This window comes from Uloborus diversus, chromosome 2 (assembly GCF_026930045.1).
Source record: "Uloborus diversus isolate 005 chromosome 2, Udiv.v.3.1, whole genome shotgun sequence".
NCBI classification, from domain to species: domain Eukaryota; kingdom Metazoa; phylum Arthropoda; class Arachnida; order Araneae; family Uloboridae; genus Uloborus; species Uloborus diversus.
The window spans coordinates 55,200,277-55,226,164 of record NC_072732.1 but is presented as its reverse complement, the minus strand read 5'-3'; the positions used below and the strand labels follow the sequence as shown (position 1 = coordinate 55,226,164).

The following is a 25,888-nucleotide window of genomic DNA, read 5'->3' as shown; positions in this document are numbered from 1 at the left end:
ATATTTAGAGTGAAAAAAATAAATGAAAAATGCTGAGTGGTTACTTGATACACTAACAAAGCAATGTAGAACTAGTACGGTGTTGGAACTACCGCTATCAATGATGCTAAAGGGATGTAATCAATTTTGGTAGCCAATACCAAAATTGATTATACTTAAGTACCGTAACTTCATTATGAAAATTTTCGTGTTGCAGGGGAGGAGTTGCCTCTAAAATTCGTTACTTGTAAAAAAAAAAAAAAAACTCATGTTATAGCAATTTCGTATAAGTTGAATCGCGTTGTAGCGACAGTCGACTGTACTGGCGTTCAGTCAACTCTCGATAGCTCGAAATACCAAGAGACTAGCTAAACCCTTCGAGTTTTTGGTAGTTCGAGTTATGGGAAGTTCCCAGTCTTCTCCAGAGTTTAGGACCCGATGAAAATATTGTGAGATAAGGGAATATTTGAGTTATTAGGTTTCGAATTATCGAGAGTTGACTGTAATGTAAGCATTTCTCCTTTTTCACCATAAACATAAATGAACTCGTCCAAAATCAAGGTATAAGGGCCATACTTCAGTCTGGCATTTGCAAGGTGACGATTGAAATAGGGGCAAGAAAAGTCAGTTTTCTTTGAAAACCATAGTTATTGGAGTTGTACCAATATAAGAATATCATCTCTACCCACATAAAAATAACTGAGCTTGTCCAAGGTCCAGTACCTTGTCAGAGACTATACATTACTGCCAGTTTAGTGTACACAAACGGTAAAAGTTAAACCGAAATTTGGAAAATCGCTGCTAGTAGCACAACACCGTACTAATCTTTTGTGTAATTAAAGAAAAGTTATTAATCCTCGGTAACTAATTTTACACCAATTAGAATGAGACTCTAAACTTCTTCGGTTGTATTACAAACGAATTGAAATATCAAACTATAACTTTGTTCGACTGAAACCAAACAAATCTTTTTCAGCTGATTTCATATCAGTCAAAGCTAGAAATTTTGAATAATTTTCAGTGTTGCAAACAACGCTTGGTTAGCATAGAAAAAAAAAACTAAAAATGAACTACTCTCAATTCTACTTTCTCCATAGCATGTGAGAATCAAGTTTAGTTTTACAAAAATCGAATGATCATTAACATGGTTCGAAATAGGCAAATACTCGCTTAGCACTATTCATGTTAAAGGTATCTATTTTAATTCGCATTTAAAAAATAAAACCCTTTATGGTTCAAGTAACGAACATTACGTCTAACATCCATATGTCCGTCACCTAAATTAGTCAAAGCAGGACGAAAAGATAAAGATACTTCCTTGAAACACATTTAGTTAATAAAGCTTCCTTTTTAACGCATTTTCCTCAGTCCACTTTGAAAATTGCTGTGACCTCACTCACCCTTTGTAAGTGGTATCGTGTTTCGAGAGTTAACAGTAACAGACTACAGCCGTTGTCGCGATTAAACGGAGAAAAACATTTTAGTTCCATTTAACAGTGCTAGAGAGGTTTAATTTTCCCCCAGTTGTGAACGCATTTAAAATTTAGCTCTTTTATTCCAAGCATCTTTTTATGCGGTGGATAGGGACCGTATTAAAAATATTCGCATAAAAAAATTCTTTGAAACTTCAAGAGTAGCTTTGAAAAGTTGTTTTCACAACATAGTTAACTTTTTTTTCATGCGGTGGATAGGGACCGTATAAAAAAAGTCTCACATAGAAAATAACCAAGTGATGATAACTTTTGTCGAGTAGTCGGACAAAAGCTTTCGAATAAGGACATTTTCGGGAGGTCACAGTGACTTCCCCTCGGGATGCCCCTGTCGTCATTTGAAGATACTACCACGCCTTCGTTTTAAAAATAATTTCGTCAATTGAATCCCGATCAGATTGAAGTTTTAATATACCGCTTAAAAAAAAGTACAAAAATAAATAAATTAATAAATAACAAATAGCACCAAAAAAAAAAAAAAAAGGCCGCACAAAAACAGGTTTGAGTGTATATTCAAATTAATTATAAGCTCTTATATGGCACACACTGTAACTTTCTCTTCTTCCCTTGATGAACTAATTTGGAGAAATATTTCATTATAAGTGCTAAGCTTCAAAACAAAGCGCTGAACGATGGATTTTTATGACAAATTCAGCAAACTAAGAATGTTTAACAGTAATAAAGGCGAAGTAAATATTTGAAGTAAACTAAATGATCAAAGAAAATATCAGCAAAAATTTGTTGAAAATTAAGGGAATTTTCTATAGAATAGAATAGGCTCAGGTTTAAAGGGATAGTAGTTGTCGATGTGAGAGAAGAAGGAGCTGTTGTTAAGTGCGGGTGGAACGCATCAGCAAGTTTTGGAAGTGACCGACAAATAAATAAGAGTTTTTGTTTTACAAATAAGGCAGTGAGAAGGAAAGGGTAGAACTGACAAAATTAAAAATTTGGAGATAACCAGTACAAATGGGCAAGATATAGTAATTGTAGCGCTCTACTAGCTGCTGTTGTACAGCATGATTTAGAATTTTTTTTTTTAATGAACGCCTACCTAGGATCTGAATTTTAAAAGCGTTTTACTCGAAGCATTAAACAGTCCACTTACATTCCTTTTGTTTCTCACTGCTTCAAACGTTGTTCTGTTGATAAAATTATTCAACCTCCAAAACTATTGAAAATATGAGTTTTCTCTGTCAACAATGAGTAAAACAATAACTAAGCCTACACACATATTTAAAAAAATCATCTTCCTTAAAATAAATTTGTGCGACGCAAACTTGGTACAAAATGTATTTTTCTTTCAAATAAATTGATAAGTCTTCCTTTGGCTCTAATTAGTTACAATGGTTTTAAATAGGGAAAACCAGCTTGGGCCAAAGTCAACCAAAAGCAAGGGAAACATTGGCCCAAATTATAAACTAAAAAGAATAATAACACTTCGAAAAAAAAAGATAACTATTCAGAAATTAAATCAAGAGTACTCTAGATGCGTAAAAAAAAATACTATAGGTCAGAAAATAGGAGTAGTAATAACAAAATCCATGGGAAATTATGAACAAAGTTCGCCGAAGTAGCCCGTATTCACGATATGCTTTTTAATTCTACGGTTAAAATTTGTTCTTCCAATTAAGCTTCAATCGAAAGTTTAAGGAAAAAACATTTTGAAATCTATAAATCACAATTTTTAGAAAAAAGATATCCAAGCCTGAAATTTTGAAATTATTTCTTACATAATGTTGTCCTGAATAGTCCTCATATACATAATAGCCAATGATCGAGTAGCAAACGAGTTTCAACAATGAAACTCGCGTTACGGCATGATAATTTGATAACATGTTTTGGTAATGTTTAACATGCAGGAAAAGGCTTTATTGTGACAAGGCTAAATTCGATCCGGTAATTTAACTGTTTTACAGGTAAGACTGTAATTTCAGGGGAATGAAAAAATGATCAACATTTAACGCTATTCTACTAGAGTTTAGGGTTCATCCACTGGAGTTATGGTAACAGTTTCAACTATCAAAATATCACCAAATAGGTAATGGCTTCGTTCAAATGTAGAAGAGATTGTCATCCGACATACCTTGACGAAAAATTTCCTAGCAATAATAACAGTAATAATAATAATAACTCTAATTAAAATCATAATGATAATAATTATGATAATGATAATAATGAAAATGACAATAATAAAAACAATAATCACGATAATTAGTATTATTATAATTCTTCGGTATAAATAGCTAGTAAAAAGAGAGCAATTTTAGTCGTTTATTCTATGCGCCGAATATCAAACTATTTGTTCATAGCCAGAAATTTTTTTATCGAAACTTACACATTCGCCATTGATCCTTTAGAAGCGCGTGTGAAATTGTTCCTGCGCGTGCGCGTCAGTTCGCGTGCCGCTGTCAAGAGCAGACAGAGAAAGAAACGAAAAAAGAAAGATCCCGAAAGAAACGAAAGAGGGGGTGGTTTGGGGGATAAATCGCACCGAAACAGGCCTGCATCGATCATTCAAAAGGGCGGTCAAGGCTTCACATTTATGGCAGTTTTCGTTCCAATAGTTTATAGGGCGCTAGGCAGCACAAAATGAGATACAAAAGAATTAAAAAACTTTTTTTTGTCACGTTTTTTACCGCCTTTTCCGATTTTTATTGTTATCGACATCTCTTCCGAAGTGTGGAGGGGCAAACAACTGTAATAGTGGTTTTTCACATGAAATTCGATAGCGTTATATGAAGGGAGTATGGATCAGTTGATGGTGCCCTACCTCCCTTTAAACGGCTTCTTTTTTCGGGAATCGAAAGGCAGCATTTAGGTTAATCATTTGTCCCCAGTGCTGTTGGGAAAAAATAGTTGCGGAGACGTGCCTCTTTTATAGGGTAGATATCATGTTTGATTATTTTTTGTAAGACCAAAAAAGGTCAGTATAGACTAATTATGTCTGCTTTAATTAAAAAAAATAATTAAAAAAAATAAATAAAAACATTTATGTTATTAGAAAATATGGTTTGAAACCAATTTATGTTAAATTTGCATTAATTTTTCAACAATAAACCAAATATTTTGTGGGGAAATCCTCCCCTAACTGCAGCAATGTTTGCAGCTAAAAACTAGAAAAATTTGATACGTGGACCAAAACCCCATTTTCAAACAAAATACATTAGTAAAATTCAATTTGAGGGGAACATTTGTTTTATCATGTGAGTAGAAATACTAAAAATTTTCTCACATAGCAAAAACTAATCTAATTTGAAAGTAGTTTTTTGTTAGATGTAACTGTGAACCGCACGCAATAGTAATGCACGTACAGTCGTTTTCCAAATGTTTAAATTATTAGTTGGTTTTAAATAAATGTATTGTGTTGTTTTGTACATGTTTGGCTCCTACTTTTAATATCGCTCTCTAAATAAATAAACCAACTGACATGGTGTCAGGAGTTAAAACCAATATAGTAAGTGGATTGCAAAACCATTAGAGACGTTTTGGTTTTCTTTAAATGAGCGTTTAATTTTCACGAAGAAAATTATTAAACGTTGAAGATCCTACAGTGGATAAATTTTGTTAAGAAGTAATCAACCACAATTAAAAATGGATTCGTTCCGTGCTCCTGGAGAACTTAATTTCTCATCAGGAAATTTAAAAGAATCATGGAAAAAGTGGAAACAACAGTTAGAAAATTACTTGGTAGCGACAGAAAAAGACGCCAAATCCGACAAAACGAAAATCGCCATTTTGTTGAATTTATTGGGAAATCAAGGCTTAGAAATATTTAACACGTTCAATTTTGACGGCGATTCTTCAAAAAGTGATAATTACGAAGATGTTATTGCAAAATTTGAGGACTATTGCTCGCCAAAGCAGAACGTAGTTTTTGAACGCTACAAGTTTTTTTCATGCAGCCAAAAAGAGGGACAGTTATTCGATGACTATTTAATTCAGTTGAAAACCTTAGCGTCGACTTGTGAATTTGAAGAACAAACAGATGGACTAATCCGTGACAGGATTGTACTTGGGATACGTGACCAAGGACTTAAAGAAAGATTGTTAAGGGAGCCAAGCCTAACTCTAATCAAAGCAGCTAAATTTGTCCGCGCAGCAGAAACGAGCCAAGAGCATTTAAGGTTGATGAAAGGCGCTGAAGCACCGATATTTAATGAAACTAGCGTGGATGTCGTCCAGCGGAAAAAGTTTACTAAGAAAAATATGCCTGTTAAATCGTCACAAAATGCTGAGTTTGATTGCAAGAAATGCGGAAGACGTCATAAAGCGAGACAGTGTCCGGCATATGGAAAGAAATGCGCCAAATGTAAAAAGGAAAACCATTTTGCTATTGGTTGCCAATCACATGGAAGAAAAGTTGACGAGATTAAACAACAAAGCGAACTTAGTGTTTTTATTGATTCAGTTCACTCCGCCAAAGTAAAAGAGACAAATTCATGGAATAAGAATGTAATTTTATCAAATGATAAGAAAAGTTTAAGTATGAATTTTAAGCTTGATACTGGATCTGATGTCAATATAATTTCTTATAGGGAAATTAGAAGCCTAGTAAGGAAACAAGATCTTAAGCCAACGAGCGTTACTCTACTGTCATATGGGAATCATAAAATTATTCCAGAAGGAATTGCTTTATTTAAATGCTCTACAGATAAGCTTAGAGACATTGAACTAGAATTTTACATTGTGAATTTTGAGTCAAAACCTATTTTAGGATTAGATGCATGTAGTAAGTTAATGTTAATTGAAAGAGTTGACGTAATGAAAATTGAAAGTAAACAACAGGTTATCGACCAATTTAAGAGTGTATTCAGTTTAAATGGTAAATTCCCTGATGAACCATACAAGATTGTTTTAAAAGATGATGCTATTCCAGTTGTACATCCTCCTAGACGGGTACCACAACTACAGGGTAGACTAAAAGAGCCACTTCATCCTCACGATATTTCTTACAGACCATTTGAAAAAGTTGGTGCTGATTTGATGAGTTTTGGAAACAAGTCTTTCTTAGTTTTGATTGACTATTATTCAAAGTGGTTGGAAGTTTGTGAACTTAATGATAAGTCTGCAAATGAAGTTATTGACAAGCTGAAGTCTATTTTCGCAAAATTCGGTGTTCCAGATAAAGTAGTCTCAGATAACATTCCATTTAATAGCTACTTATACAAGCAATTTGCCAAAGAATGGGATTTTGAATACATTTTCATAAGTCCACACTATTCACCTAGTAATGGTATGGTGGAAAGAGGAGTAGGAATAGTCAAATCTTTATTCAGAAAAGCAAAGGAGGATAGCAAAGATTATCATGTAGGTTTAATGGAGTACCGAAATACCCCCATTGCAGGTATAGATCTCTCTCCTGCTCAAATGATGTTCAACCGAAGGCTCAAAACTAAGTTACCCATAACCAGTAAATTATTAAACGCAAAGCTTTTCAGTAATATAAGAGAAAAATTAGTTCACAGACAGAATAAGCAGAAGTTTTATTACGACAAAAATGCTCATTCGCTACAAGATCTCAAAGCAGGAGATAATGTGACAATAAGAAATTACGCAAATAAGACTTGGGAACCAGCTCAAATAGTACAGAAGTTAAAATCTGTTCCAAGATCCTATATAGTTAAAAATAGTTATGGTAAAACGTTAAGAAGAAACCGTAGAGACATCAGGAAAGTAAATTTGCAGTTTAAAGAACAAACATATCAAAATATTTCCGCATCAAATGATAATATCAATGACATTCCTGATAATAACAGCAGCCTTAATGATGATGGAGATACTCACACTGATGTCAGCAATAGAACAACTGTGAACAATGATAACTGTATTCGAACCAGAAGTGGACAAATATCAAGGCGTCCTGCTTATTTAAAAGATTACGTAACTTAATCTTATTTTGCTTTTGTACTTAAAATTTCAAATAACTTATTATCTTAAAAGGGGGGATGTTAGATGTAACTGTGAACCGCACGCAAAAGTGATGCACGTACAGTCGTTTTCCAAATGTTTAAATTATTAGTTGGTTTTAAATAAATGTATTGTGTTGTTTTGTACATGTTTGGCTCCTACTTTTAATATCGCTCTCTAAATAAATAAACCAACTGACAGTTTTGTTTTAAAAATTAACTAAAAAAATATTTTAGAAGACCCACAATTATATTTCACATTCATATCTTGATATAATTTACATATGAAATTTCATAAAATTATTACAAAAATTACTTATCAAAAAAGAAAGAGCGAAATTCTATGGACATTTAGAATAACATTAATCATTTTAAAAGCACCTGAATAGTCATATATATAACAGAGAATGATCGAGTAAAGCTGACGTCCATCAACAATTAAACTCGCGCCTCGCCATGATAATTTGACAATATTTTTTGGTAACGTTTAACATCCAGGGAAATGTTTTATTTTTACAAGGCCTAACTGGATCCGGTAATTTAACTGTTTTACAGGTAAGACTGTCATTTTAGGGGAAGGAAGAAACGGAAAAGTGATCCACAATGAACACTATCTACTGCAGTTAAGGGTTAACTCACTGGAGCTTGGGATTCAGTCAGTAATTTCAACTATCAAAGTATCACCAAACAAGCAATTGATTCGGTCAAACGTAGGAGCAAATTTCACCCGTCATACCTTGACGGTCGATCGTAAACTTTATGTTAGATGAATGTCAATAACAGTTAATGAATTTATCCATAAATTTTAAAGCATATTTTAAAAATTGTATTTCTCGCTTAGAGTACATTCAGAAAATACTCCATTCGAGCACATCATTGATAAATATTTCTTTTGCAGTATGCTAGTGAGGTTAACCGAACTGGCTGACATCGATTGCCACTTGGAACTTCCCCAACTGTCATGCTAGGTGCTTTTCAGCTAAAATCATAACACACTTTTCACTACAGCACATATTTGAGTCAATATAAAGCTTTTCCCCTCCTCCTTATTCGCAAGTGTTCAGCCAAGAGCTTTGGTTGAACCGTAACAGTTTCTTATCATTAGACCTCATCAAGTTATTTTTTTTGCTTCAGAGTTATGTTTCCTCTCTCCTCCTCTCTTTTTTTTTTTTTTTTTTTGTTTATCACGTTCTTACATGTAATTATACACTGCTGGCCAAATTATTAGACTAAAGAGTTTTTGTTTCTTGTTTTTTGTACACTATTTGTACTAAAATACTATTTATTTTACTGTTAAAGTACAGTACATACTGTACACTGATTGTTACGTTATTTTAGCATAATTTAATGTTTGCAGGTGGCAGCACTGTCTGCTTTGTTTATGTTCTTTGTTTATCTACCTACCAGAAACATAACCTCAATCAGCCTAAACAGTTCACTAGTTCTTTTTATTAGTGTGTTCTGTTATATTTAAAGTTAGTTTTAGGTAATTAGTGAGTATGTGTATGTGAGTATATATAATAGTGAGTATAAACAATTTTTTACCTCCTTTTTTAAAAAGTTAAGAAATGGTGTAAACCTTGTGAAAAGTATGCCAAAAAGACTTAAAATGCTCATCAAGAACAAGGGAATGCATACTAAATATTAGATAATTATTTCACTGTTCGTTAATGTGTCTATAGTTATGTAATCAATAAAGAATTTGCTTTTAAAACAGTCTTAGTCTAATAATTTGACCAGCACTGTAATCTAAAAAATCAAGTGTACCCAAAGTGGGTGATGCGAAGTGTGCATGGCAGGGTTGGCCGGATTGGACCCAATTGGGTTGGACCCAATGGGTTTTTTTGAAAAAACCCATTTAAAAAAACCCATTATTTAGCCCACTTTTGGGTTTTTTTAAATTTTTTGAGAAGTTTTTTTAAAAAAGTAATTAATTTAAATACTTTTACAATTTAAACTTCTATTTTATTTGTTCTTCACCACAGACAATGGACATAAAAAATGAATTTTGAACTTTAATAGTATTTCTTAACTCTTAACGGCATTAAAAATACTTCAAAGATTTAAAATATATATATTTAACTTTTATCTTTAACTGGTCAATAAATAACTCAAATTATCTTGACTAAGTCCTGTCACGTCTGGTTTTCTCAATATTTGTAGATTGTACAGAGGAAACTACTCTAGCTAAAAGGCTTTCATGTGAATTATTTTCTGCAACCCGACACGTCACAAATTTCGAATTAACAAGTTATATTTTTTTTTAGAAATTAACAGGTTTTACAAATGGTCGGACAGAAAACAGAATAGGATGTACAGTATTTTCATTATCTTACAAAAAAGTTTAATATTTCTTAATCTGTACACAGAAATAGAAAAACAGGCAACATAAAATTCAAAGAAATGTCTTGATTAAGCTGGAATTCAGTAAATAGGGATTTAAACTACTTGAGGTTCTACAGTAGTTTTGCATAAAAAAATGAAATACAATAAAGTAAAATGCAAAAAAAAAAAGTAGTAATTAAAAACGAACAATAGATTTTATCACTCAAGAAGTAATTTTGCCTTAACTGTTGGTAATCATGGAAACTAAAAAATCTGAAACTTCACCATTCTTGGGTTTCGTCGTCTTTCATACTCTTCTTCAGAAAACGCTGAATTTTAACTAGTTTTCCAGCTTTTTTTACCCCAAGACAATTCTTGTGCTTTGTTCATATACTTACGCTACAATATGCTACAAGTACCCTACATTTTCCCTAAAAAAAGACAAAAAAAACCACATTTCTTTTAAAAAACCCAGCTTTAGTTGGGTTTTTTTGGGTTTTATTTAAAAAAACCCAAAAAACCCTGGGTCCATGGGCTTTTTAAAAAAACCCGGGTTTTTGCCAACCCTGTGCATAGTATCAATCTATGGTATTCAATCAGTATAACCCCGATTTAACGATTATCAAGAGACTGGAAAAAGTAATCGTTAAATCATAGCTATCGTTAAATCGAGGAACATAGACACTCAACGCAGTCTAATACGGACCAGTGAAATGTATCCTTAAATTGAGGACATCGTTAAATAGGGTATTATTAAATCAAAGTTATACTGTATATGTATAGAATAGACTAGGGTGCCGTAAGAAAATTAAAATTCTTTAAAGGGTGCCACAAATCAGAAAAACTTGGGAACCCTGTAACAGCTTGCGTCTGAAATACCTAATAAATAGATGGTCTAACTAACTTGTTTTAAAAACTGGTATTACACAAAATTTATTCTGAAACTAAGATACAAACACTTTTTTACGCGATCTTGATAACAAGCGGAACATGAGTTTACCCTGACTGAAAACATACTTTCGCAAACCCCATCCCCCCCCCCCCCCATCCCCAGCTGTTTATTTCTAAAGCAGGCTTGTAAACGAAAAGAGGGTGGGTAAACAAAGTTGCTCTTTCTCGTATGACCTTCACCTTTTACTAACTGCTCGTTCGATAATGCCATCTGTGAGCTCTTGTGATCTCAAACATAGGAACGAGACTTGAGCGTGGTTCCAGGCAGCAAACTGTGTATGAGCACATTTTTGGCGAAAATTCTTCGCCTGTAGTAAATAACATGGAAAAGCGTAATTTACGGGAGTAAAAAACATGTATTTTTTTTAAACATCAAGAATAGAATTTTCATGTGATTAGTTTGAAAGTTTCATCTGCGAAACTGTTCCGCTTAATTTTAATGAGTGTAATTTTGAAATTTTAAGCAATGAAACTCCTTTTAAAGATACAGTAAATAAGAACGCAAGGGAAATTCGGCTCGGGCATGGATGTACTTTCTATCTCTTCTCATCGTCCTTTGAGTGAATGTATTGTGCTGTGAATGGTTGCCTACCCTATAAACCTTATGGCAGGTGTGTGCTGTAGAAGTCAGACTTCACACTAAATTACGGTACAGTTCGAAAAATGAAGCAGCGCATCCCGGCCTGGCTGGCGCATGACAACAATAACAAAATCAGTTATAAAAGATCTACAAAGAAGTTATAAAATATCTAAAAATATTCAATTCCCTAAATTATAACACTAACTCCATTGTATAATAACCAGAAAACATGACGTTAAAAAATCGAATATCTGTGTCAAAAACACTGTCCGTAGCCTGAAAATTATTTTAAAAAATTATTTTCTCTACAAAACAAGAAATCGAGCGTAATCTTAATTGTGAATTTTGCAACAGCACACTTAATGGTTATCTTGTTCGTATAATTTATTTTTAGTCAATGTAAACTTTTGAAACTTTAAAAAGTGACGACCAAACTAAGTGCAATAGTTTACGTTTTAAATAAGTTAGTGAGAGTTGAAAAGGAGCTGAATAGGATGAGAGCCATTTTTGTTTTCAGGAAAATTTTATCTAAAAAAATTTAAATATATATGTATGGTTACATTTCTCACACAATTTTAGTAAACAAAAATGAGCTGGCTCTTCTAAAAATTCTTCTATCAAGTTTTGTAAATATTTGAAAGTTGTAGACTCCTAATCTGAATGATGTGAGCAAAATTGATCATATATTAAAAATAAATTTTTTTAGAGATCATCAGAACATTTTAATAAAATTTTCTGAAAATTTACTTCACCAATATTTAAAGTGCAGAATATTCTATAAAAAAAAGTGTCGCTGGAATTATTATTTTCGTCGATGGATCGTCTTACATAACATCCAATTGAGAGACAAATTTCACTAAGAATTTGATTTTGGTTACTTTTACAGTTTGGATGTACATTACTGAAAATAATTAAACGAATTATTTCATTTAACCTTTTTGGAAAGAAACCGATTGTTTCTATGATTTTCCGTTGCTTATTGTTAATCATTTTCTGAAATGACTCAATTAATAGAAAGGCTTTGTTTAATCGATCATTGTAAAAAATACTCAAATCAATTATTTTATTTCAAGAGTTTAATGAAAGTCGATTACTTCTCGGTTTTTTGCCAAGGATTGGCATACGACTCAATTTCTGAAATGACTCAATTAATGGAAAACTTCCGGTTAATCGATTAAATGATTGAAACATCACTAGTGCAGTAACCAAGCACGCCACAATTAGCCTTTTCTGCAACTAAAATTTACAAGAGCCTCCTTTATCTAACTGCTATACAAGAAAATCGCAAACAACTGCAACTTAATTAAGCTGTTGTCAGAAATGGAAGACATGAATGGCACATTAACGGGCGTCTCCATGAAGAATTGCCCCATACTCATACATCACCCAATTAGTCGAAAATGTGCGCCCGCTGGCTGTTTGTAGATGATTTCCGAAAACCTCTCCAGAAAATTTTCAAATTTATTTAGATAGCGATGAGGACACATCCACCAAATGGAGGAATGTGATTAAAGCAGAGAGAAATATTTGAGCTCGAAATGAGATGGTAAACAATGAAGGATTGATTCGCCTTTATCTCCCCTGGTGGTTTTATTCCGAAAATTAGTCCCCATTTGGTGTGTTCTCTCCGGAGCAGAGCGACATCGATCCTATAAACAACTCAACCCAATGGTGGTTTAGATAGAAGTGCTGGAACGGGTAAACATATCGAAATCATTAAACAAATATATTTGATTTCATTATTTGTCATTGACAGCAAATTGAAATGGATGTAAAAATTATTAATTCCAAATCAGGCAGTTAACCAGTGTCATCATAGGTGGCACTGGTTCTTATAAAATACCGGATATTTATAGTGCCATCCCACGAACACGATAAAAGTAAAGTAAAAAAGGAAGTAAGGGACTTTTCTCTTTTCACTCCAGGGTCCCCGTACCTAGAACAATTTGTGGTTTAATCGGTTGAATGGGACCCTGAAGACAGCTCTAATTTTTTGTTCCAGATCCAATCCCTGGTCCAGCACCTCCGGAAGTATCGTTTCAGTTGGAGGACCTTGCGACCACGAGTATACTTAACATTGTCCAGTCACCATTAATGAAGACGGTGGATCTTCGACCGGCTAGGATCAAACCTCCGGTCACAAGTCCGATGCCTTACCGATTAGGTCACCACAGCCCGAGTAAGGAACTGTCCATAAATGGTCGTCGATTTTATATTTGTCACCCCTCCCCCATCTGTTAAAAAATGTCACACTGCACAACACTCTCCCTTCCGCTTGTCACGTATTACATATTGTAATAAAAATGCCTTTACTTTTGCCAACCAAAGTGTAATACGTTACACTTCTTATCCCTCCTTTGTTATAAAAATGCATTTATTTCAAACAAAATGTGGTCTACCTCCCACATTTATATTATTTGTGTACCACACTTAAACATAAGTTATGTATTTTAAACTCCGTTTAAACGAGTAACGCATTAAAAAATACGCCGCTTATGAAAATAAAACCATCCGGAACATTTTTTTATAAATAGACTCAGTGTTAACGATCCCTGTCTCAGCGAATCATTTCTCCGGATTAACTAATAAGAATAATCTGCTTTTGCAGGTATTCTAGCAAAGAAAAATTTGCAATAAATTAAAAAATCAAAATACACTGACTACCAATAAGTATTTGGACACCTGTGATAGAAAAGAAAAACTAACTTTATTCAAAATCAATAGTTGGTGGAGCCTCCACGAGAGGCAATTACAGCGTGAACCCTCCGGAGCATACTTTCCACAAGTCTTTGTATGACAGCTAGTGGTATTTTCTTCCACTCAGCTTGGAGAAGGCATAGAAGTTCCTTCACCGATTTTGCACGGGGAGTGCACCCCTGAATTCGGCGATGCAACTCGTCCCAGAGATTCTCGATCGAGTTCAGGTCTGGGCTCTGGACAGGACAGTCCATTCGATGAACTCCATTGGCACCATACCAAGCTTTGGTTAACGTCGAAACATGACAACTGGCATTGTCGTCCTGAAAGTAACAGGGGTCCAACCCGTAAAACTACCACAACGTAGGAAGCACATTGTCATCCAAAATAGTACAGTAGGCATCGGAGTTGAGCTTACCATGAATGGGGACAAGGGTCCCTGCCCATACCAAGAGAAACACCCCCAGACCATAATTCCACCTCCGCCGAACTTGACTGTTGGCACAATGCATTCTGGCAGGAGACGTTCTCCAAGTAGACGCCAGACCCAGATCCTGCCATCCGAATGGTAAAGGGTGAACCTTGATTCGTCACTCCAAAGAACTTGTTTCCACTGATCTACGGTCCAACTTCGATGTGCTTGGCACTACATTAACCGAGCAGCGCGGTTAGACTTTGTGATCAAAGGCTTACGGGCAGCAGCACGACCATGAAAACCAAGCAGAGGTGCTTCCTTAAGGATGGTATTATATGAAACAATACTCCCGGATGAATGTTGAAACTCCTCGCGGATGAGGGCCATCGGTTGGATGCGGTTCTTCCGAATTTCTCTGGACAGCACTCGTCGGTCTCTATCTTCCAGTTTCTTGGGTCTGCCGACTCGGGGCACATTCCGACAATGACCGCTCACCTTCCACTTCTTAATCACATAGGTCACTGTCGATTTTGGGTACTTCAGATAGCGAATAATTTTCCTTAAGGATCGGCCACATTTGTGATACCCGAAAATAAAACTTTTCTCGAAATCAGAGAGCTCCGAACTGCGAGGCATCTTGCATGCGACTAAAGCTGATGCTGTTTCCTACACGATAAATACCGGCGGAGGCCATGACCTACCTTAGGACCGCAGATATCGACATTTGCATAGGCGTCCAAATACTTATTGGTAGTTAGTGTAAAAAATCGGATAATGTCGGGATCACTAACCATAATGCTTTCAAATCTAAAGATGACACTTTTCTCAGCAAGGGCAACCAAAAATCAGCCCATTGACCGGGGAACAATAGGCACTTAGGAAATCTATGTAAAGATTTTTTTAATATTGTTTAAAGTTTGGAAAAGGTGATGCAAAAGACTTTTCAAAATACTTTGAGCAAGCAGACCCTTTTACCCTTGTAAAGATAAAATTGTGCAAAAACAAAGGTTTTGAAGTTTCAGCTTTAAAACTTTTCCTATATACTCAAAGATAAACTATTGGGATTATTTTCCTGCTTATTAATCTTATTTCTAAACCTTTTGAACATTGATATTCATTGCTTCTTTTTTTTAGCCACCGGCTATTGGTTTATTGTTCTTTTGTCTTTAGACAAACAAATATTATCAGTTTGTTAAGGTAACGAACATTTCCTCGCATAGTCAAATACTCTGTTTTAATCGAAAATAATTTGTTTGAACCGACGGTACGTCGCCGGCAGTATTTTACTGAAACATATGTTTAAACAAACCATTCAGTTATCATCAAACTACATTATCAATGAAACGGCATGGACATTTTTATAAGAAACTGGACTGTCTATTTCCTGATCACTCTGTATAATGATGTAATAAAAAAAATTAAGTATTTTAGTAGGTTAGCCCTCCCCCTCCCCCCCCCCCCGCCAAAAAAAAACTTGGTTTTAAGTCATATGACCAATCCCAGTATGCCGGTGTGCACCGAACATAAATAGTTTGGGAGGGAGAAAATTCTCAATTTGCTGAATGCTATTCCAATTTTACCGAATGACAAAATACGAGGTTACACACACATCATACATCCGTAACAACTAATGATAAAGAACGTTGGTATCATTAAAAAACAATTTAAACTTTAAGATCAGCAAAAAAGAATCACAATTTTGTATTCAAATTTGCTGAGTCGTAAGTAAAATTTGCCGAATAAGAAAATTTTTGAGAGGTCACAGTGACCTTCCGTAAGCTCCCATCAGGGCTCCCTACATTGCATGGTTTTTTATGTACATTTAAGTGCTGTTATACCCCCTCCCCCAGAAGGTTAATTCAGGCAGCGCTAGTGGTCCGGGTAAATCAAGTGTACAGACTAACGTAAATTATGGGACTTCCAATCCCACGATAAATTGCTCAAAATATTTATTAGTTTATTTATTTATTTATTTTTATTCATTTATTTATTTATTTATTTTGTGAAGACTGATTTTTTTTCTTTCTCTCACTGCGAGAAAAAAAAATAATTTATTTGCTTACAAAGACTCAAAAGCTCTATGTTACAAAAAATCGCGAAAAATTAATTTACTAACAATATTATGAAAACAATCCATTCTTCGCGCATAAACATTATCAATAAAATGAGGTTTCCTACTGCAAGCAAAAACTAATGGTGGTTCATATTCATACCACACACAGTTTTGTAAAATGTAATTTTTTTCCACAATATACTAGTTGGACTTTTGTGTAGTTTATAGTATATAGACAATTTTTCTGAACCAAACTTGAACAAAACATCTAATTTCTACACTGAAACTTGGTAGTGAAATTTTGCACTTTGTTTTTGTTTTGAATTCAGAACAGTGGCGGGGGTTTGTTGAGTTAGAGGCGAGTCGAGAAAACCCATCTTGGGAATTAAATAAGCAGACTTGGACATACGACGTAAAATATAAGTAATTTTTAGATTTTTTTTTTTATTTTGTGTATTATATTTTATTTACTTATTTGTTTTGCTTTCTTTCTTTCTTACTTTTTTGAGTTACAACTAAACTAATTTATCATCCATAAATTTAGTTTTGGTTTCACTTTGTCGATTTCGGCCAAAAAAAAAATTAACAGAAAGCGAAAAACGTCGAAATATTTTGATAAGAAGCCAAATATGGCAACCTATCTTTCTTCAAGAGCACACTGAAATCGGCAAGACAAGTGCTTTCATGAACTAATAATAATTAAGCTATGCATCAGCATTTGGGGGGGGGGGTACTCCTAAAATTTGACAAAAATTTATCTAAAAGTGCGTTTGATCAAATTTAATTTCAATGTTTTACAAATTTATTTCTCCGTTTCTCCTGAGGAAACACGTGCACGTGTGCCCACATAGAGAAGAGGTGACTGACAAAATATACTAACAACAAATCAAGAGTTAAGTGTCAATACCGGCTCCATTCATGAATTCTCAAAAATAGTCCTTTATTTGTTATTTGACACGTTTTGGAGAATACCAGTGGTTCTCACCCCGAGGGCGTAAAATAATTTTAAGGGAAGCCCGAAAAAAAAAATGAAATGAAAATGCGAAACTAATTATAGTTTTCTCAGTTTCTGGCTACTTTTAACTATTTTCGACAAATTGATTTTTTTTTTGGGGGGGGGGGGGGGATGCAATTTTTATCCACATATCTGATTCTGGATTTTCTGAACGCCGAAGCACGTGTCTGCAGTAATCTTCAATTTGTGCCTTTTGACGTTGTTATTCCTTACTTTAAAAGTTGTTTTGCTTTAACACATTGCTTTTCTTATCAGCTTGTAGGAGCAGGGTCCAGCACAGAAATTTTGGGTCACAATTGACTTGGGGCCCCCCTCCAAATTGTTTATCCCTACGTCTTTACACATATTTCATCAATATCGGGCCCCCTTTAGGTGCGCGCCTGGGCCAACAAGTGTCCCTTCTCCCCCCCCCCTTGTGCACGCCCCTGCCCCTCTGTGGGAAAGGGATAATTTATTTACAATGCTCTTTAATGTGCACAGTGTTGCAAGATATCTTGAAAAGTATCCGATTGGGCTACGTTTTCCACGGCTGACGGCCTAAAATTTCATTGCTAACTTCTCTTTAAGGGGACACTGGACGTTCAAAAAGAAGAAATCTTTGTCAAATTTTTGAAATTTTTATTTTTTGAACTTATTTGAATATGAGGACAATTTTGTGAGTTTTGTTTTATTTATTATAGTATAGAGATTGACTTAAAATAAGTTTCAGTGTTGTGAACAAGAATTAATTACGCAAGGGACTTTTCAAAGTTTTGTTAATTATCGTTAAGGTTATTTACATTTTTTTAAAATAATTGGTCTTTCAATTGAAATTTTTTAATGAAATTTTATAATTAAGCTTGTATTAGTGTTTAAATTATATGGTTAAAATTTCATGCAAATCCATCAATAATTAAAAAAGTTTGTTTTCAAAGTCCAGTGTCCCCTTAAAAAACTTGAAAATTTGGCAAAAATTAAAAAAAAGTATTTTTTTTTTTTCAAAAAATTGTGCAATAAGGACAAAAATAATTTAAAAGCTATGCGAACTAAATCTAAGAAATCGGGCCCAGGACATAAATAACAATTAAAACTACTTTTAAAATAAACTACTAATAAAAATTATTCTCATTAAAAATATTTTTTATGTAGTACTAATAATTAACTTTGCCAAAACTATAAGTGTTATAGTCAATCTATTATACCATAAATCTTTAAAATAAAATAAAAAATACTTTCTAAAAAGGCTCGGAAAGGAATTTTCGATAATTCGAAAGTTTTAGCTGGTCCCTGGGGACTTCGATTTATCAAGCGTTAATTGTATCAGGGTAGGCATTGAGAGCAACTAAAGGTCGTTTTGTCACAATTACAACACAGAATTAAAACTTGTATCTGTGAAAAAACACCGGTAGCCATCCCAAGGTTTTGTAAATGGGACTGGTATTACATGCTAACGTCACCTAGAGCTTAGATTGCCACAAATTAATTTGTATTTAGCAGGTTTATTTTTTTTTTATTTCTCATGATCTAATAGTACGTTAAAAAAAAAATGCTGAGTTACTAAATTTTGTGTATCTTGTCTAATACCTTCTTCTTCAGTTTCAAATTCCCATTTTCCAATTGTACTACTTTGTACTGAGCTAACCTGGTAGTGACGGGGGGGGGGGGGGGGTCGTGACCTCGCACCAGTGCTCAAAGGGGAGCGAAGGGATTGAAAGGTTGAGAACCCCTGGTGTATACTGCTGTGGAAAGGTAAAGGGCAATATCTGCAGAAATGTATTTCTGAGATATTTGAAGAAACGCGCTTTGGATTCTATATAATAATAAAAGGGCAATGCTGGTACTTGTGCTTGATTTTCAACGGAAACCGAATTAGTAAGACTGTGCAATAAAGCTAAAAAGTGCAAAATATGACAAAAGTACAAAACAACTAAAAAGTGATAAGTTTGCAGATACAGCACTTTACCTTCCTTCTCATATTTCGGTATTTTCTATGAAAAAACAGCTCAATCTGTACTAGCGTTTTGTGTCTCTTGTGATATTTTAAAAAATGAATTGAGCTGGTTTTCATACTAACGCCTCAAACGTAATTCGGCATTAAACTGCTAAAATAGCTAATCTGAACTAATTAGAACTGAGGCTAGGTTCAAAACGTCCAATAGCTTCGATTAGTCCGGTAATAATTTGAACGAAAAAAGTACGTATTTCACACCGTATCAGATAGACTAAATGAAAGTAATTTGATGTTTTAAAAGCCCAGGGAGCAACAAACTCAAATTTTTGGGAGAGCGGAATTTCTCAACTGCCGCACAAAACTTCAAATTTTCCCAAATTATGATAATTTTGCCGAATATAACTCCAAAATTTTCCGAATGATGATAATTTTACCGAATCTTCAAAGTTTGCAGAATAAAGAAATTCTTGGAAGTTCACAGTTACCTCCCTTGACCTTCCTTTGAGGCTTCCTAGGGGTAACCACAACTTGAAATTTTGGTCTTTTGTTTCTAATTTCGATTTCCTATGCCGAACCACATTACATTTCAAAGGAAAAAGATTTTGGTTTAATAAATAGCTTTTAATTTATAAGTAAGTTATGATCTTAAATTTTAAATAATGAATTAACTGAGTACATGAAATATATCGCCAGTTCAGTCATTTCCAGCCGAGGACCGACGTTGTCCTCGGCTGGAAATGACTGAGCTGGCGGTGTATTTCATGTATTTCTGCTTTAGCCCTGGCTATTGGGCAGTAATTTATTGAATATATTACTAAGTGTTTAAATTTTACAATCTTATTTTATTCTCGACAAACGTCTTGTTCAAAATCCTGAAAGTGAAATGTCTAAATTTATTTTAAATAAAAATTAATATTATTTGTTTACACCTAAATTTTAAAAACTTGAAGTTACGGATTAACATAATTCTGATTAGGAAGGTTTCTTTGAACTAACAAATTACTAATGATATAACATGAGCTTTTTGTCAAACAAGCATTGAATACGAAATAATACTTGGTAAGTTAAAGAAAAAACAACAACGTTTGTACAAATGTATTTCTATATTTCATAGTGCTTGATGAGCTTAAAATCAAATGCAAAGTGAAAAGCTCATTAAAGCTAGAAAACCATGTTCGCTGTTGACATGTAGATTAAATTTAATTCTTTTAGACCAACTTTTTTTTTTTTTTTTAATCCACGGACCGGTAAAAATGTTAAAAATTATTCTGTTCCGTTGAATTTTCCTTTTTAACAAAAATGTATTTATGGATTGCTTAATAATATGATTGTAATAATTTCACTGCTATTTACTTACAACAGAAACTAAATGTAAAGATAAGTAATAATTGTAGTTATTATACATAAGCAAATGAACCTTTCAAAGGAATCTCAGACAGTTATAAGACATAATCACAAAATTGGTGTAATAAAGGCCTTTTTCTTTAAATTTTTTGAACGAAAGAGATTTAAAAGTAAATCAACAACATTTTATGGTGCAAAATTAGAACACAGACTTATTTTATTGCAAACCGGTAAGAATCAAAGGACCAATCCATTTTTTCAAATCACTAATTGAGTCTCCCTGCTTTAGACATCAGCTGACGGTAAAAACATCCTTTTTTACAACATTGATTAACAAAATATCTTTTGCAATTGGTGCTTTATTTTTATTTTTGCTGCAGGACTTCCACATGGGGGATGCTAACGCTACATCAGAAATGTGGCAGGAGTGGAGATGTAGCCCTTTCGGGAGGGTGGGGGTGAAAAGTTCAAAACATATTCAACACACTAAATAGAAAAAAAACAACGAATTACACACTAATATCCAAAATTACATTATGCTTCTAAAATCAGGGAGGGGGGAGGAATTTACCTCCAAGACCCCTCAAATGTTAGGATTTTATACATAGTACATATTTCCATGCTTGAAAAAATTAGAAGGATCCCACGGCATAATCTAGTAACTGGGTCGAGTGATAAACGTGCGGGGTATGTTTCCCTGTCATAACCAATGGTTATTTCGTAGAATCTCTTTAACAAGATTTGTGCTATAACTAGTTACAGAGATCACAGCCAAACTAATCACAGGTTGGATTCCTGATGTTCTCCAAGGCGAGATTTTTTTCTTCGATTTTCATATCTACATCATCCCACCAGGAAATGCTCTTCGGAAGCAACATTTTTGTTGATTCCTGCATGAGGCAGGACTCAAAGGAAAAGTTTATCCTTAATACACAAATCAGTAGCATTTTAAATAATTCTCTAGCTGAAGTGTGAGGAAATAATTTTACACGAAGCTAAAGTTCAAGTAAATTTAAACATTACTATAACTTTCAACTTGTAGTTTTATCTTTGATACAGTCTGTAGAATTGGAAGTGTACATAAATAAACAGACTACACCGGTGTCCTACTCCCCCAAGTGTGATGATGCACTACTTAAATATTACAGAACCCCTCCCCGAAGCGAGATTTAAAATAACCTCTATAAAACTTCCTCCCTCTAAAAATTTCAGTAATGCAGTCTACCCCATGAGCACCACCATGTGGGCACCCTTCAGATACGTAATTTTAAAAATACAAAAATAAATAAACTTTGAATGAATTTTGATGGCATTCAGCTAGAGAAATGAATACTTGCGATCAAAAGAAAATATACAAGGGTCATGATAAAACCCGTGACATATGCAAATTTCCCACTCGACACAAGGAAAAGTTATTCTTTAAAATCCAAACGAGCATCTTACCTGTTAATGTGACTCCCCATGCACAGAGGAAAAGCAAAATCCTGAACCAGCCTGGAATTTCCAGTCCTGCGGATAAAGTCATGTTTAAAGCGTAACTGTCCGTTGCATCAAAACTATCCCCACTGTCAAAAACATCATTACGCGTAGGACGTGGAATCAGAATTTAATCCAAGCGCAAAACCCTCTTTTTTTCTTCTCTCTCTTTCTTCCTCTTTTCTCACATTCCTCTCAAAGACTTCCGCTCCCTCATCTCGTCAGCTCTGCACTGAAGAACCGTTATCCAATGCTCGAAGCCGCCCGAGTGTCTGGTGTTGGCGCAGTTTGGAATGGTTGCCGGCTTGGATGTTCGCCAAGAGAACGATGCCAAGCGTGATTTTAGCAAAGGGTTCAAGTTCTGGGTCGCTCTTCTCCTCGCAAAATAGATGGAAGTGTGTGTGTTTATGTGTGTTCTTTTTTTCTCTCTTATTTTTGTTTCCTGTTGTTGAAAAGCAAACAAGATGAATCGTTGTTGTAAGCAGAGATAACAAAGCTAAAATAACATTGTAATTAGAATATTTAGTTGCTCAGAGTTATCTTTGTTTAAAATGCTTTTGTTAATTTGCGGTGAAAGGACATGATATTGATTTTGGAAATTGATGCTCAGCTATAAAGGCAATTGTTTGTATTCGTAATTAGTTCGAAAGTATGTTTGAACAGGTGTATTTGTTTTATTTGCATTAATTTTGAAGAATATTTGCGTAGAACGTGTTGCCACAATTATCAAAATAATTGCAATTGAACAGGGCACTTTTTTTTAAATTTGGGATTCAAACTGAAAGCTACCTCAAACATTCCTTTCCAATTTTGCGTTATCAACAGAGAAGATCATGCGCTCGAATCCCAATATTAAATAGCAAACTGGATATAATGGTGCAATGTTTAAACGGTACTGTGTCAATGAACATGAGTTTTCCTGGGTTTCTCCAAGTCAGTATTTAGTTTACCACCTTTAAAAGTCCTCTACGAATGTGTTTCTACTCTGCTTTGCTTTGAATTGAAATTTAAGACTACTCCAAGAAGTGCAGTTAGTATGTGAAGCTAACGTTTCACTTTTGCTAATTGCGTTTAATTGTTTTCTAAAAATTAACGTGGAATGACCTAATATCCATCAGCTACTGTCAGGGGTGCCCAACCCCCTCAAAGTCCTAGCAGGCTGTCTCAACGTGACGAAGGGGTGGCCCTGGGCGGAGTGGGTGAAGAACGTCGGGAGTGTATACTCCTGGTAGGGTCACCCAAGGCGTGAAGGCCACTCCATTATGCTCAGCTAAAGTCTGCAGGCATAAGGCAAAGTCAGACTTCAACCTAAAGGTGCCTCAAGGTATTTACCTCCTGAAGCTGCAACTTCCCCCTTCACCATGACTAGTCGTAATGAACAATGTGTTAATACTGCCTCGTCCGTCGCGCAGGATAAAAAGGGACGCGTTCGGAGTGTTAGTAGAGGCCTCCGTCCGAAAAGTAAGCTACAGTCTACATTTTCGTCTTCTGGCAGGAGTTTTTGAGAATATAACGACGGTATTAGCAGCAAAAGTGTCACTTTTCCCCTTAACGTTAATGTACAGGCTTTTTTTTTTTTTTTTTTCATAATTTCGCGGCGAGAACAATACACCTAAATCTGCTTTTATGCGGTGGATAGGGATCGGGAAAAAAAATCGCATAAAAAGTTGTTTGAAACTTCACGAGTAGCTATAAAAAATTCTTTCCGCAACATAGTTTTTTTTTTTTTTAATGAGTAGAAACCGCATAAAAAAAGTCTCACGTTGAAAATAACCCAAAAAGTCATCTTTAAACGAAATCAAGGTAAACAAAGTGATGATAATTTTGCCGACTCCCGAAAAATTTGCCGAACAAGGAAATTTTTGGGAGGTCACAGTGACTTCCCATCGGCATGCCTCTGTCGTCACTTGAAGATACTCGTTTAAAAGATAATTTCCGCTCGTTTTATAAATAATTTTCATTATACCGCACAAAAAAAAAAAAAAAAAAAAAAAAAAAAAAAAAAAAACAAAAAGACCACACAAAATCATGCGTGGGTGTGCTTATTTTTTAAAAGTATTCTTAAATGTGACACTTCAATGTTTTAAAATTGAGAAATTTGTTGTCTTCAATGCGTTTAAGTAGACAAACACGTGAATAATAAAAAAAAGTCTTACAACACTTTTGTTTTGCCAGCGATTGCTTCATTCCAATTTTTTTACATTGCATATATTGTGAGTACAGGGGCGGATACAAGGGCAGGGTCATGGGGGTAATAACCCCTCTCGCCGCCGTTAACATCAACCGTCCACATTGTACTCAAAAACTTTGAATAAAATGTAAGCGATTCCAGTAATATTTCAGTTCATAAATTATTTTAAAAAATAAGTATTTGAAAAGCAAATTTCTTTTCATTGCTTCTGAAATTGATTAACAAAGTTTATGCCCATGCCCTATTAGGTGCCTTAAGGCGCTTAAGGCCGACTCGGTGCTTTTTATTGACACCCAACTAATTTCAGAAATTTTTCTTATTCACAACCGTAGAGTCATTCATAGAGGCGGGGGGGGGGGGGTCCTGCTTCAGCATGAGCCCTTCTGTCCCTAAAATGGTAGTCTTTATCTGCCCTTGTATGAGTATGCTATAATTGGTCAATGTGTTCTGTTATTTAAAATTTTTACAATCTATCACATTTAAAAAAAAAAAAAAAATACTTATATAATAAATCATGAAGCATTTTCTTTACTTTGATCCCTAGGCAGATGCTCTAACCACTGAGCTTCCTACGTTGTACTTGAGTTAATGCCGTCGTATAAAATTTTTATAAATGGAAGTAGTGATTACGATATTAATGATTTATATTATGCCTACTGCAGGGTTTATTCTTTGTCCGTGGTGGTCTGATCGGAAAAGAATAGGACTCGTAATTGGAGAGTGGGGGGTTCGATGCCTACGCGTCGAAGATCCATCGTGTACTCTAATGGTGACTGTTGCACGTTGAATCTGTTGTGATCTCAAAGTCTTCCAAGTTCGCATTCCAAATCAATATCTCTCGAGGTGCTGAAGCGGGAGCTCCTCGGTTTCTTGTCTAAATAAAATATCAGGATTGTTTTCATGGCCCCGTCCAACAGAGTTAGACGACATGTAGTGTAAAGTACGGAGGATCGTGAACTGTAGTCTAGCAAATAGTGTTTCATCAGTAAGCAAACTCTATTGCTAAAATTAATAATATGCTTATAATATAAAAAATATTAAGAGAAATTCGCTCTTTAAATACATAAAAAACAGACAGTACATCTGGTAAAATGACGAGTTTTACAAGTGAATAAAAGTGAAAATGGGCAGAAATAAAGCAATATCATTAAAATTACCACAATGATGTTGAGCAACGTCCGCTTGTAACCTCAAAATGACGTATTTCGGCCCTATGAGGTTTATATTTTTATGTATTCATTTAATGGAAAATTTACACAACCATATAAATCACTATCGAATGAATACTATGCAAAATGTGTTTTAAATTTCTTTTTATAAGAAATTGCTATTCTACCAGGCTGATGTATTCTAACTTTTTGTTTGATGCTTTGTGAGTAATTTCTTATGTATGTTTAATTGAGTGAGCCAAGATATCTTTTCATTTCAAGGAATTCTGAATTAGATTTAGCCTTTAATTATTTTCAAAAAAAAAAAAAAAAAACCTTGGCCATTTCAGAACACGTATAATTAATTTCACATTTGTCTTAAAACAAA

General features: G+C 34.5%; 1 protein-coding gene across 2 annotated transcripts in view; it reads right to left on the bottom strand.

Moving 5' to 3' along the window:
* LOC129235152 (neogenin-like) overlaps positions 1–22,395 on the bottom strand; it is a 345,244-nt gene extending 322,849 nt beyond the window's left edge. For both annotated transcript variants that reach the window (XM_054868842.1, XM_054868841.1), the window contains exon 1: positions 22,129–22,395. In XM_054868842.1, coding sequence (XP_054724817.1) covers positions 22,129–22,210 — 82 coding nt within the window. In that variant the 5' untranslated portion in view covers positions 22,211–22,395. The remainder of the gene's footprint in view (positions 1–22,128) is intronic.
* Positions 22,396–25,888: the final 3,493 nt, after the last annotated feature.